This window comes from Psammomys obesus, unplaced genomic scaffold (assembly GCF_907164565.1).
Source record: "Psammomys obesus unplaced genomic scaffold, mPsaObe1.curated_primary_1811, whole genome shotgun sequence".
Lineage (NCBI taxonomy): Eukaryota > Metazoa > Chordata > Mammalia > Rodentia > Muridae > Psammomys > Psammomys obesus.
The window spans coordinates 25,132,929-25,146,503 of NW_026596069.1; the positions used below are offsets into that span (position 1 = coordinate 25,132,929).

At 46.3% G+C, this 13,575-nt stretch overlaps 1 protein-coding gene across 1 annotated transcript in view; it reads right to left on the bottom strand.

The window, feature by feature from the left end:
* Positions 1-13,234, bottom strand: part of Colec12 (collectin subfamily member 12) — a 167,364-nt gene extending 154,130 nt beyond the window's left edge. Inside the window, exon 1 of the mRNA XM_055625822.1 lies at positions 13,150-13,234. Coding sequence (XP_055481797.1) covers positions 13,150-13,156 — 7 coding nt within the window. The 5' untranslated portion in view covers positions 13,157-13,234. The remainder of the gene's footprint in view (positions 1-13,149) is intronic.
* Positions 13,235-13,575: the final 341 nt, after the last annotated feature.

Consider the following 13,575-nt stretch of genomic DNA (forward strand, 5'->3'; position numbering starts at 1 on the left):
GTGAGGGGCTAGAAGAAATAAGACCCACTCACATTTCATCTCAAAGAGGATATTCTGCTCCTGGTCTTAACTCTCATCCCAAAAGGATTACCCATTCTTCCAATAATTGTTTACAGCATCAAACTCTGAATGTCAAAAGAATCTTATGAGTCATGAAGATTCTCATAAAGTACTGTAATAACTTCTGACTAGGATTATCAAGAAAAATCTTCTTACAGAAGTGTCTTAAATCAGTTTTTTTCCAAGTTTTTTCTTTGTGAGGGTAAAGGGTTTGGAAAAGGACACCTACTAGATCCCAAGGCTGGGGCCTGAGGTGGGACACAGGAGACTGTTTAATTTTGTCTCCCTTAAACATTCTTAAAAGTTGACTCTAGAATCCTCCTTTCCTACCCTTCAAAGTCAGTTAAGCATTTGCTTTTGCCTAAGACCTGAGATTGCCTCCCTGCTCTCACAGTAGATGAGTCACAACAACCTGTAACTCCAGCCTTCTTCTGGCTTCTTCAGTAACTGCATTTATGTGCACAAACCCACACACAGACATACAAACACATAACTTAAAACACATAAATTAAAAACAAAAACAAAAGGAAGGAAGGAAGGAAGGAAGGAAGGAAGGAAGGAAGGAAGGAAGGAAGGAAGGAAGACGGGTGTGGTGACACACGCCTATAATCCCAGAACTCTGGGAGGCAGAGGCAGACCGATCACTTTGAGTTCAAGGCCAGCCTGGTCTACGGAGAGAGTTCCAAGCTGGCCAGAGCTGCAGCGGTCTCAGGGGTTCAGAGGTTCTACAGTCTAACTGGCCCTGGGTAGCAAGACACACATCATAGCTACAGGGGGTTAGCTGCAGGAAAGCAACGCTGCTCCCTTCAGGTACTGAGAGTGAGAGGATAAAGCAAACACATTTCAGAGAGCGCCAGCTGCTAAAGAGATTCGGCTGCAAAGACTCTCCAGCCTTTGTGAATCACCTTGATTGGCAGCATCCTAGAAGGACAACCTAGGACAAATAGGTTCTGAGAACAGAACAGAATGTTACATAATATCAGCTGCTTGTGGTCCTGGGGATCCAACCAAAACCCAGTGTGTGCTAAGTAAGCACTCTTCCTCCAAGCTATATCTCCTGCCTGCTTTTCACTTTTTATTTTCAGACAAGGTTTTACTAAGTTACTCAAGCTGACCACGAACTCACTCTGTAGGCAGGTCTTAACATGGGATCCTCCTGCCTCAACCTCCTGAGACGATGGAAATACAGGCCAGATCAAGCTGGACTAGCTATCTTAATTGAAACTTCAGCAATTTAGAACCTCATCCTACCTTTTTGACCTCTAGCATGTCCCACTGCTAGGGGTATAAACTACTCATTCTCTTTCCTATGGCTTTTGTACCCTACTCTAGTTTGTCCCAACAGTTGCAAGTCCCATTAGCCTTTGCATTTTTCTTTTTCCTCAAGTTCTTGGATGCCCACCCCAGTCACAAGCTGACCCTCTTTGCTAACGGAGGAGCTGGGAAAATTTATCAATAGGCTCTGTAGGAAGACAATAGTTAAGGAACTTGAGAGGTGGAGGGAGGAGGATTCAAGGTCATTCTTATGTACATAGTGAGTCTGGGGCCACCATAGGTGATGGGAAACCCTGCCTCCAAAAACCAACCAACGAAACAAACAGCAGTATCTGAAGGTGCTACACAAGCAGCCAAGAGAGAAAAACAATCAGCTGACCCACGCCTACTGTTCAGCCTACAAATCACAACAAAGATACGGCCAGCAAGATCTGGCCAATGGTGCAATAATGGCATTTTATCTTGTGGGTAACCAATGACTGTCTAGAGGACCTGGGGTCCTCTCGATAGGAGAAAATCCATGCCTGGTCCTGTAAATCTAACGAAATACTCGTGGCTGGGATGTTGAAAGACCTCAAAGAAGCACCTACTAGTGCCATTTTCCTAAACCAGTGTAATTTCTAACTACATTCTAAATACTTAGCTTTGGGCCCACATATAATTGTAGCTTTCACCTCTCCAAGAAGCTTCTTTTTGTGGCAATGGGGATAATTATTGAGATCCATGACTGGTCAAAACGCGGAGAATGAAGTGACTATGGGGTGCCCAACCCCAGTCAGTGCTCCATATATAGCACAGACCCCACATCCAAAGAACATCACAGAAGAGGAGGTGGAAAGAGTCTATGTGTCAAAGGACCAGGATACCTGCCCTAAGGTCTAAGACAGTGTCTTTTAGACATAACAGGAATGCTGAACCCATGAAATCTCAACAATATGGCTGTTTAAACAAGACATGAACAGTGACACCCCCAGCTGCAATGCGTAGATGCGAAAATTTTCACAGGGCCCCATCCCTAGCTGAAGAGCTGTGGAAGGCATCTCTTGTGTCTGTATGGAAGCATTACCTGTCAATAAAAGCTGATGGCCTGCCTATTAGCTAAGGCTGGAAATAGTAGGTAGGAGTTCTAGCAAATGAACTCTGGGATGGAGTGAGAGGGGGAGATTGACTCCAGACTCAGAGAAAGATGGACGCATGAAACCGGAAGAGAGGTAACCAGCCACATGGCACATGTAAGATAAACAGGTAATTAAGTTATGGGCTAGTTGAGAGAACAAGCCAAAGCTTATGGACTAGGCATTTATTCATAAATACAGGGCCTCATGGTCATCCCAGGAGCTGGGGTGCAGGAGGAAATGGACACAGTTACTAAGGGATACAGTCAGTCAATGGCTATTGAGAAATAAAAAATCAGTTCTTTCCAGGGAGGAGCCCCTTGATAGGAGACCAAATCCCAAGCTGCCAGACCTAAACACATTTCCATATGAGCAACACTAAATGGAGGGGTGTGTGTGTGTGTGTGTGTGTGTGTGTGTGTGTGTGTGTGAAACATGATTTTAAAAGATGCTATGAATTTGAGAGGGAGTAGGAGGACATGGGAGAAGTTGGAGGGGAAAGAGGGAAGACGGAAATGATATAAATGTTCGTGTATGAAATTCTCAAAAAAAAATTTTAAAGAGTACTGCTTGCCAAAAGAATTTTTGTTTTGAAATTAAAGTTTAGATTATTTTAAGTTATATTAAAGCAATAGTCTATAAATAATTACCAAGGTTGATGAGACTTTGGGGGGGCGTGCTTGTAATTCCTCTTAGGACCACATATGTGCTTGGCAAGAACTCTACCAGTGGGATGGTAGCTCACCCCTTTTTCACTAAGTTGTCCAGAATAGCCTTGAACTCCTCCCTTAGCCAAGCAGTTGGAATTTAAATGCTCATACCACCAGGACCTGGGAGGACTTTGAATTTGCTCTCCTATGCCTAGAATATTACATTTGATTTCACAGTAGCCCAGTTTCATCTTCTGTTTTTCTTTCAAGACATGTTTCTTCAATGGCATTGTATTAGCTGCTTTTCTCATCAAAAGTTTAAGGAAAGTAGCCTAGCGGCACACCCCTTTGGGTGCCAAGCAGCACTTGGGAGGCAGGAGCATGGGGCCCAGCTGGTCTACAGAGTGAGTCCAGAACAGCCAGGGCTGCTCAGAAAACAAACAAACAAACAAACAAACAAACAAAAAAACCTGTCCTTAAAAAAGAGGAGAGAGAGAACAGCCAGGGCTACACAGAAAAACTCTGTCCTGAAAACAAACAAATAAAGCTTAAGGAAGGGTCTGTGAGTCATGGTTTGAGGGTATAGTTCACCAGGTGGGGAGGCGTGGTCCCACAAGTTACCAGCCAGGAAACACCAAGAGGTGAAAGCTAGCACACAGTGTGATTTCACCTTTTTTGTTTTTTGGTTGTTTTGTTTGTTTGGTTGGTTTTTGTTTTGTTTTGTTCTGTTTTTTTGAGACAGGATCTAAGTAGCCCTGGCTGTCCTGGACCTCACTAGTAGACTGGGATGGCCTTGAACTAACAGTGATTCACTTGCTTCTACTTCCCAAGTGCTGGGATTAAAGGTGTGCGTGCTACCATGCCCCGCTTTTCTTCTTTTATTCAGTTCGGCTCCCCAGCCCATAGAACAGTGCCAGCATATTCAGGGTAGCTTTTCAACTCCAGTCCAACCTCTCCGGAAACTTCCTCACAAATTCACCCAACATGGAATCTTATGAGTAATTCCAAATCCTGTCAAGTTCCAGACCAACCAACAGAGATACCCTAATAGAATAATATAACCTGAAATATAATAGAATTCAAGATAATAAATCAGTTCAAATCTTTTCTCCAAAAGAAAATATTTCTCTCCTAACTTGACTACCTAATCCTCACCTCAGGCATGTTCCACCTGCTACCCATAATTCCAGTTGCTCATGCATTGTCTCAATTTTGCCCTCCTGCCTGCAAGTTCTCTGGGGACAAACTTTATTCAAGTTATATATTTCAACACTGATTTATATTGTAAGCACATACCAAGTATTTGTGTGCAGGCAAAAGGCTGGGGCTAGGAGGGTAGCTCAGTAGCAGAGCATTTGTCTAGTGTATACAGGCTCTTCAGTTTGATCCCAAGTACCACCAGCAAAAACTGAAAACCAGTTAGAACTTGGTAGCCCAAATATAAATAATAAATAGAAAAATGATAGTTTAATGGATAATTAACACTACTAATGAAACAGACACGATGTCACATTGTTAAAAACTTGTTAGACATAGTTATACCTGTCCTGATACTAACAAATGAGTTTCATGTTGTGATTTTTTTGGAAGTCATATCCTTATTGCTGTAAGAGAATAACCTGACAGCAGCAACTTGAGGAAGATGTGGTAGCTTGAATGAAAATGGCCACCATAGGCGCATATATTTAAATACTTAGTCCCTAGTTGTTAGAACTGCTTTGAAAGGATTAGGAGGCCTGACCTTGTTGGAGGAAGTGTGTCTCTTGGGGTTAGTTTTTGGGTTTCAGAAGCCTAGTACCATTCCAGTGTTCACTCTGCCTCCTGCTTGTAGATCAAGACATGAGCTCTCAGCTGTTCCTGCCACCGTACCTTTGCTCTGCCTTGACAGTCATGGACTGTAATTTTCTGAAACTATAAGACCAATTAAATTCTCCCTTCCTTTCTTCCTTCCTCCTTTATTCTCCCCCCCACCCCCACCCCCACCCCAAGACAGGGTTTCTTCTCCGTGTAGCCCGGGCTATCCTGGAACTCAATTTGTAGACCAGGCTGGCCTTGAACCCAGAGATGATGTACCTGCCTCTGTCTCCCAAGTAAATGTTTTCTTTTATCATTTGCCTTGGTTGTGATGCTTTGTCATGGCAATAGAAAGGTAACAAAGACTTATGGGATAAAACTGGACATTGGAGCAAGGTGGTGGTAGAAAACTATTTTTAATCCCAGCACTAGGGAAGCAGGGGCATTCAGATCTTTGTGAGTTTGAGGCCAGCATGGTCTACAGAGCTAGCTCAGGACAGCCAGTGATACACAGCAAAACCCTGTCTGGAAAAAACAAAAAACAACCAATCAAACCAAAACCAAAACAAACAAAAAGCTGGATGCTGGACACTGGATTTGAGATACATATTTTTTTAAACTCCTAATATCAGGTCAATGGAACTAAGTGGATAAAGGCATCTATTATCGAGCCAGACAACCTGAATTCTAAACTTGTCAGGTTCAAATCTTGGGTTCACTAAGCTCTGCTCAGACTATAGAGAGAACTGAATCTTACAAGTTGCCCTCTGATTTTGACAGATGTGCCATGGCCTGCATGTTATATATAAATACACACACGCGGAGAGAGAGAGACAGAGGAAAAGAAAGAACACTTAAACTTTTAAAATATATATACATTCCATCATCATCATCATCATCAAACCCATGAAAACTTTTTGTTCTTGGGTAAATTAAACGTATTTTCCACCACTATTTTGTCAAAGAGAAATCGTGCCATCATTGCAATGACAGGTTTCTTAACTGACCCTGCTTTTTGAGAAGGACTGATTCTGATACCATCACAAGAATGACAGTGAAAAAAAGCTACAGCACCAGACCAGGGCACAGAACCAGCACGGTTCCCCACAGACAGCTCACTCCTGCCCCAGGGCAGTTTCAACACATCTGTAAATTGAAAATTACTTTAATTGCAAAAACTGAGGACTTGCCTTCAAGGTGCTAACTGTACCACTTGATTAAATTAATATAAATGTTTCATAACCAGGTATTAAATTACTGTTTAAAGATTACAATAATAAGATCTTATATTACAGTGACTGTAAGAGCAAATTCTGAACACTAGTCACTGTTCTAAGTGACTGATATACACTGACATACTTCATCCTCAAAACAGCTCTCCTGGATAGACAGTCATTACTGTTCTCGTCACAGGGAAATTGAGGCCTGGATGGTTAAATACTTTTCATGTAGTCACCAGGCACTCTGGTTTGTGAGCCCACATGAAAACTGTCAGGTTCAACTCTTGGGTTCACTCAGCATAATTACATTTTCTGAGCTGGTAACCTCTTAAAGCATATATCATCTACTTTCAGGCTGGTTGGCTTGACCCTCAAATAACAAATGTTTATAAACATCAGCCAGCTTCCCAACAGCACTGCCCTGAGGAAAGAGGGCTTGCTGGACACAGTGGCTCACACCTGTAATCCCAGCACTTGGGGAGGCAGAGGCAGGCAGATTGCTGTACATCAAGCCCAGCCTGGTCTACAAAGAGAGTCCAGGACAGCCAAAGCTACACAGAGAAACCCTGTCTCGAAAAACCAACCAACCAACCAACCAAATAACAAACAAAACAACAAAAGTCCAGTAAGTATGCTTAATTTAAAACCTCCCTCCATGTTGAATTCCGCAATTTTATTTTTAAGAATAGTAACTGAATATTTTTATGATAAATTCTGGGGTTAAAAGTCCCCAGGACCATTGAGATCTTAAACACGGAATTACTAATTTCTATTTACCTTGGCTTTCACTGCTATGTAATTAAGAACGTCCCTTAGGCAATCACCAGTCTTTTCAACAAACTGTATTGGTTTGGGCTCTTCAAATGACACCTGTTTAAGTAGAAATCAAATCACTGCCTGACTGAAAGTGTTGGGTGGATGGTGTGGTTAGAAACTGTCTTGTGTGCAAGAAAGAACGAAGCCCGTGCTGGAGAGCCGACTCAGCAGTTAAGAGCACTGGTTGCTCTTCCAAAGGTCCTGAGTTCAATTCCCAGCAACCACATGGTGGCTCACAACCATCTATAATGAGATCTGGTGCTCTCTTCTGGCCTGCTGGCTCACATGCAGGCAGAATAGTGTATAAATAATAAATAAGTAAATCTTTAAAACATTTTTAGACGCTTCCTATACAGAGCGTCTAAAGCTCCTTTTTAAACCTGTCCTTTCAGGGGCCACTGAGACAGCTCAGTGGGATGGCCACTGAGTCTGTCAACCTGAGTTCAATGCTTGAGATCCGTAAAGTAGAAACAAAAAACTGACCAATATAATATTTTGACTCTGCTGATTGCTTAAGGGATGTTCTTAATTACATACCAGTGAAAGCAAAGGTAAGCAGAAATTAGCAATTCCACGTTTAAGATCTCAAGAGTCCTGAGGACTCTCTTAGCCCCAGAATTTATGATAAAAATAGCCAGGCAGTGGTGTTGCACACTATTAATCCCAGCCTGGTCTACAAAGCTATGCAGAGAAACCATCTTGAAAAAAAAATTATCACTACTCTTAAGCGTCCTTGCGTATGTATGCTCCCCAACAATAACAGATACAATGAAATGCTAAAATCAATAAAAAAATAAATCTATCCTTGAAAACCATGCTTTTGAGCTGGGTGTGTTGGCACTGCACAGGCCTATAATCCCAGCTGCTTGAGAGGCTGAGGCAGGAGGATCACAAGTGTAAGACCAGCCCTGGCAACTTAGCAAAATGCTAAGAAATAAGGGGATATAGAGTACTAGATAACACGTATAAGGCCCTAGGTTTGATGCTCAGCCCCCGCCACCCCCCACCCACACACACACACAAAGAAAGAAGAGGAAGGAAACAGAACCAGAAAGACTTTTGATGGCATCGCTAGGCTTAAAGGTGTACTGAGGATGTATGGCTTCTGCAGTCAGACTGTGAGTTTGAATACTGATTCCCACTGACTGCCTAGGGCCCTTGAGCTCAAAGGGCCATGTCTCCAAGCTTGTCTGCCTATCTGCATATGAGAATAGTTATTAACCTACCAATATTAAATAACAAGTAACAATGACTGGCATGGTAGGAGCCTAAGAAACAATAGGTATTACTAAAGAGGAAAAATAAAAGCCAGGCAGTGTTTTAGCACACCTTTAATCTGGGAGGCAGAGACAAGTGATCTCTGAGTTTGAGCCCAGCCTGGTCTACAGAGCAAGTTTCAGGACAGCAAAGGCTACACAGTGAAATCCTGTCTAAAAAAAAACAACAACAACAACAAAAAAAAAAAACTAAAGAATAAGGAAAGAGGGAAAGAAGGAGGGACAGAGAGAGGGAAGGAGAGAGGGAGGGAAGGAGGAACTGAGGGCTATTACATGGCCCATCAGAAATGTACAAGAATGGGCATCATCCTTGGCATTTGTTTTCCAACCCAGGACCTCGATCCCTGTCCTCCTGTATTTTAGCCACAGCCAAGTCTCTGGCAACTAAGAAACTAAGATAGCCCATGTTTTGTGATGACAAACGTTGCCTGGCAGGAAAGCTGGTTTGCTCTGCGCTTCCTCTCCAGGGACCTCACCCCTTCCTCCAAGCCTTGTGTAAGATTTGCCTCCAAGAGGAACGAGCCATGTGCCAGGTTTACCCAAGGCCAAATATACTTTTTCTATCACTAAACTTGAATCTCTGTCTTCCTACCTGAAGGCTAATACTTTAGGTATCAGCTTTAAGGCTATATTAATACCCTGGCTTCAGAGGTTTAGAAGTATTTTCATTAAAATAAGCATCTGTTAGAAAAGCGGCCATCCAGGTACAGCACGGCTAGAAAGCTACCATGTGCCTGCTTCTCCTGACACACCGTCCTGGGTGATGAGCCCCGTGGCGAAGGGGTGGTGGCCTGGGGCAAGGAAAGCATGGAAATCTTGGGAAATTGTATGGTAGATCACAGGGAAGATCCATACTTAACAATAATTAAACCAAAGGTTAAAAACCTCTAAGCTAATGAAAAGTCAAAAGCATAATTGGCTTGTAAATTAGCTCTGCAAAGGAGGGGCAGTTTGGACGCCCAACTAGCAAAAGCAAAGAGGACTCTCGCTGCATTTTCACTTTCCTGAAGAAAATGGGATCACGAGGTGATATATTACACAGGGTTCACCCTTACAGGCTGCTGTGCTTATCCCACTCAGCGCAAAGCACCTTCGAGATTGACTGAGAAAGCAAGCTGACTGGGTTTGGGAGAAAGAAGACGGTGACAGAAATAAAGCTCTGACCAGTGCACAGTTAAAGTATTATTGCCAAGCAGTCTTTCACAAATGTTTATATTACAGAGAGAGATCAGCTGCTAAACTTTGTGTTGCCTTTTTTTTTTTTTTTTTTAAGACAAGAGCTCAGTAGCCCAAGCTGGCCTCAGACTGGCTACATACCTTAGGGTGAGCTTGAACTTCCAAGCTTTCTACCTCTACCTTGGGAACCATCATATACCTAGTTTTGCCTTGCAGGAGACTGACAGGTTTCTGTGCATTCTAAGCAACATTGTACCGACTAGGCTCCATCCCAACCCCTGGACACTCATTTGCCTGCACCAACCTCCCTGGGATGAATAAGAATCATGGTTTGGACCTCTGTAGTCCCATGTGGTGCTAGCTGTTTTCACTCATCTCTTAGGCAACAGGGATGCTGCTTTGAAACTCACCAAAATTCTCAACATTGAGAACCAGGAATGTGATTTAGTAATGAGTCGCCTAACTAAAGGAGTCAGATTCCTTCCTTAACAAATGTGACTATACAAAGCCATGAGATTTATGGCATCATGAGATGATTGGAAATAAACTAAAACAAACTATTTTATTCAGCTTGGGAGATGGCAAGCATGGAATAAAAGATTTTCTTCTGGAAATATAGAATGATTTCATTATTTTGGTACTTGGGACTCCCAGGATGGAAGCAAGAGAGCAAAGACAGATGTTTGCTGAATGCAACAGAAAGGTGTTGTTCTGAGTCAGAGTAGACTGGGACAACACAAAATGGGGTTACTGAAGAAGCCATGAGGTTTAAGCATCGAAATTTAAAAAACTGAATATTCTAAAAATGCTTGCTTCAGAAAGAGAAGCTCTGTGATTTTGATGGTACCCAGGGTTTGTTTAACTAAAGAATGGTAAAGATGAGTTCCTCAGCAGGCAGACATTGGTTCCAAACAACCAAACCCTACACATCATCAAATTACAGGGTGTTCATGCCCAAGCAAAATGGTTCCAGGATGTGGCTGTAGCTCAATAACGGAGAACATATGGGAGGTACTGGGTTCAAGTCTTACCACCACATTAAATAAATAATACACCAGGCATTGTGGTGTATTATTCTTTTTTTATACTTCTAATCCTAGCCTTCTCAATGCTGAGGTGGGAGGATCATTTTGGGTATGAGATCCTGCCTAAAAAAAAAAAAGGCACAGTACTGTGTGTAACTGATATATATCCTTCACATGCCTAAACCAGCTTTAAATGACTTACAAGATCAATGTGTGTACATAGTTGCTACACTGTGTCATTGAGGACATGACAAAGATAAAAGACTGGACATGTTCAACACAGACATGTTTTTTTCAATTATCTTCAGTCCTCAGCTGAGTCCTCAGATGTGGAACCTGTGACTACCGAAGGCTGAGGACAGTGTGTAAGCATTTAAGTCTTACTACTTTCATCACTTAGAATTTTTTAAAAGAAAAAAAAAAAGTAGTCTTGACCAGCCAAGTACTCACTGACATTTCTACCAATCCTCCTGCCTCAACCTTCAGAGTCGGAAAGTCAAATTCCAAGGGAAGTGAAATGAATTAAGGGACGAATGACACAGTCAGGATCCCAAGGACTCCATTGCTGGGTTTACCTATGGCCAGGTGCCAGATAATTACACTGTGTGTGGAGAGGCTGAGTGCACTCCTCAGCACTGCCAAAAAGTAAAACGTCAGCACTTTAGCGGGTCTGGTGTCTCAGGCACAGTACCTGTACCCCCAGAATTCAGGAGGTGAACGTAAGTAGACTCTACCGTACAGCACCCTGGGTGGGCTACAGAAGACCCTGTTGTCATTAATTAAATGAGGTCTTCAAGTTGGGTGTGGTGGCACACACCTCTTATCTTAGCGCTAGAGGTTAGGGAAAAAAGAATCAGGAGCCAGCTTAGGCTATAGAGAGAGATCTCGCTAGTTAATCAACTAATCAATTAAAACAAAACAGGCCTTCAAAATGGCTAGCCTACACATGAATTCGTCAGTCCCTGGATCCAGTCTCCCTGGCGGGAAGCAGAAAGTGATGGGGTCTAGTGGGCTCGGACCACAAGAGGTAAATCATGAGCCTTCTCTAAAGGCTTCCAACCCGGTCCCCCAGTGACTCATTAATTCTCACCCAAAATGCGTTTAAAACCTGTAGTTGTGTCTTGCATTCCAGAGCTGAGCCTGCTGAGAAGGACCTAAAACTGCAATTACTACGCCAAGCTGGAGTTGAAGAAAGAGCGCTGGTGTGGAGATGGGATTTGCCTTGCCGGGAATTGAGAAACTAACCGCTGCCAAGATTGCCTTGGAGTCAGTCCTCGGACACTCCCGCTACTCGGAAGGCTGAGGCAGGAGGTTCTCAAGTTCACACCCGCGCTCGCAGGCTCGAGACCAGCCTCAACTTAGGGAGACCCTGTATTTCTCAAACTGAAAAGCAGAGAGGAGTAACGGAGGCGGCTCAGTGGCCGAGGGTCTAATTTCAATCGCGCTTGGGGGCAGGGGAACCCCGGCTAAGAAACATGCGTGCTTTCTGCGTTGAAAATAAGGCAGGAGAAACGAGGGCAGAACAAGAAAGCATGTCACAGCATTTTCAAACTCTCGAGGGAGAAAGTCAGAGCCTGATCTGCGTGTCCTTCCCTTGGTCTGTGCCTCTTAGCACCTGGCATATAGTCCTGCTTCTTGCCGGGGTCCCAAGTCCCCTCCAGTGAAGACGCAAGAGTCTCTGGAAGGCGACTGAATCCACAGCACCGGGATCTCCACGAATGGGCAGGAACTTCATTTCACAGAAATCCTCCGGGGCAAAGTGACTCTCCAAGTTCCTGGAGCTCCCGGGGAGCCCCAGTCAGCCAAAGCGACCGCAGCGCGCGGTCTGGAAACTCGGGAGGCATTTCTCACTCGGCCCGCGAGCGCTGGGAATGAAACGTGTTCCCGCAGCCCCAACCGGGAACCCAGCCCTGCGTAAACACCGCGCCCGCCCATTCTTTAACCACCCCTCTCGGAGGGCCCGACCGTAACTGTTCATCTCCCACATAAATCAGGGTTCCGCTGACAAACCCGCGTGTTACCACTGCACCGAGGGCTGGCCCCGACCCCCACCCACCCCTACCCCCAAGGCGTCCTCTCTCCAGATTCTTCCAGAGGCAAGATAAAAATCTGACACTTCCACAAACCCGCCTGCAGAGGACACCACCTAGGGGGCCAATCACAGCAAGATTTGTGGCACCCCCTGGGCACACGGAGGGACACCCATCCCCTGGGCAGGCCCGGGGAAGGGACGCGGAACGGGGAGCAGTTATTTTTCCAGTCAGTGGATCCAACGGAGGAAGATGCCAAACGCGCTCTCCGAGCCAGCTGAGCTCCTCGGGCACCTAATCATTGCCAGATGCGCGGCGCGCGCACGGAGGACATCTCGAGTCCCGGGGAAAACAGCCGGCCCGTGGCCCTGCGACGGCTGGGACGGCGGGAGGGTCGGCGGGCGCGGGCTCGGGGGCTCGGGCGAGCGCGGCCAACCCACCCGGAAGGACGGCGGTGCCTCCCTCTCCCCCGCACGTTTTTCCAATTACTAAGTTGGGAGCCGAGATCCGTAAACAACGATCCGGGGCTTCCAGAACCACCGCGGACACCGACGACGGGGAGGAGAGCGCCCGAGCGCCTCCCCACCTCCAGCCTCGGGGACCCAGCCGCGCCGCGCCCCGGGTCAGCGCCCCGGGGCTCCCGGGCTCTCCCCGGCCGCGCGCCCGCCGCCCTCCCGCGGAAGCCGCCCGCGAGCCGGCCGCCGCCCTCACCTTTCATGGTGACCGAGGACGCGCGCCGCCCAGAGAAGTCGCAGCAGCGTCGCTCACTGCACGCCCATGGCCCGGCCGTGGCGTCCCGCTCCGCACTCTGCCGCCGCGGGGCCGCCGCGCGCCGCTCCCCCCCCCCCCCCCCGGCGGGAGGCGCCGCTCCCCCTGGCGCCCCTCCCCCTGGCCGGCCGCGCCCACGCCCCTCGGCAACCTCCGCCCCGCCCTCGGCCGCTCCCCGGGCCCTCGGCGCCCGCCCCGCGCCCTCCCGGGTCAGGCTTCCCCGACCCGCGCCCCGGCGGGATCCGGGAGCAGCCCGCGCTCCACGCTCCGCGCGCGGGGGCGCTGCTCGCTGGGCGCGGTTCTGGGACGCGGGCCGTCTGCGGTGGCAGAGTTGGGGGGCAGCGAGGCCGCAGGGTGGGCGGGCGGGGG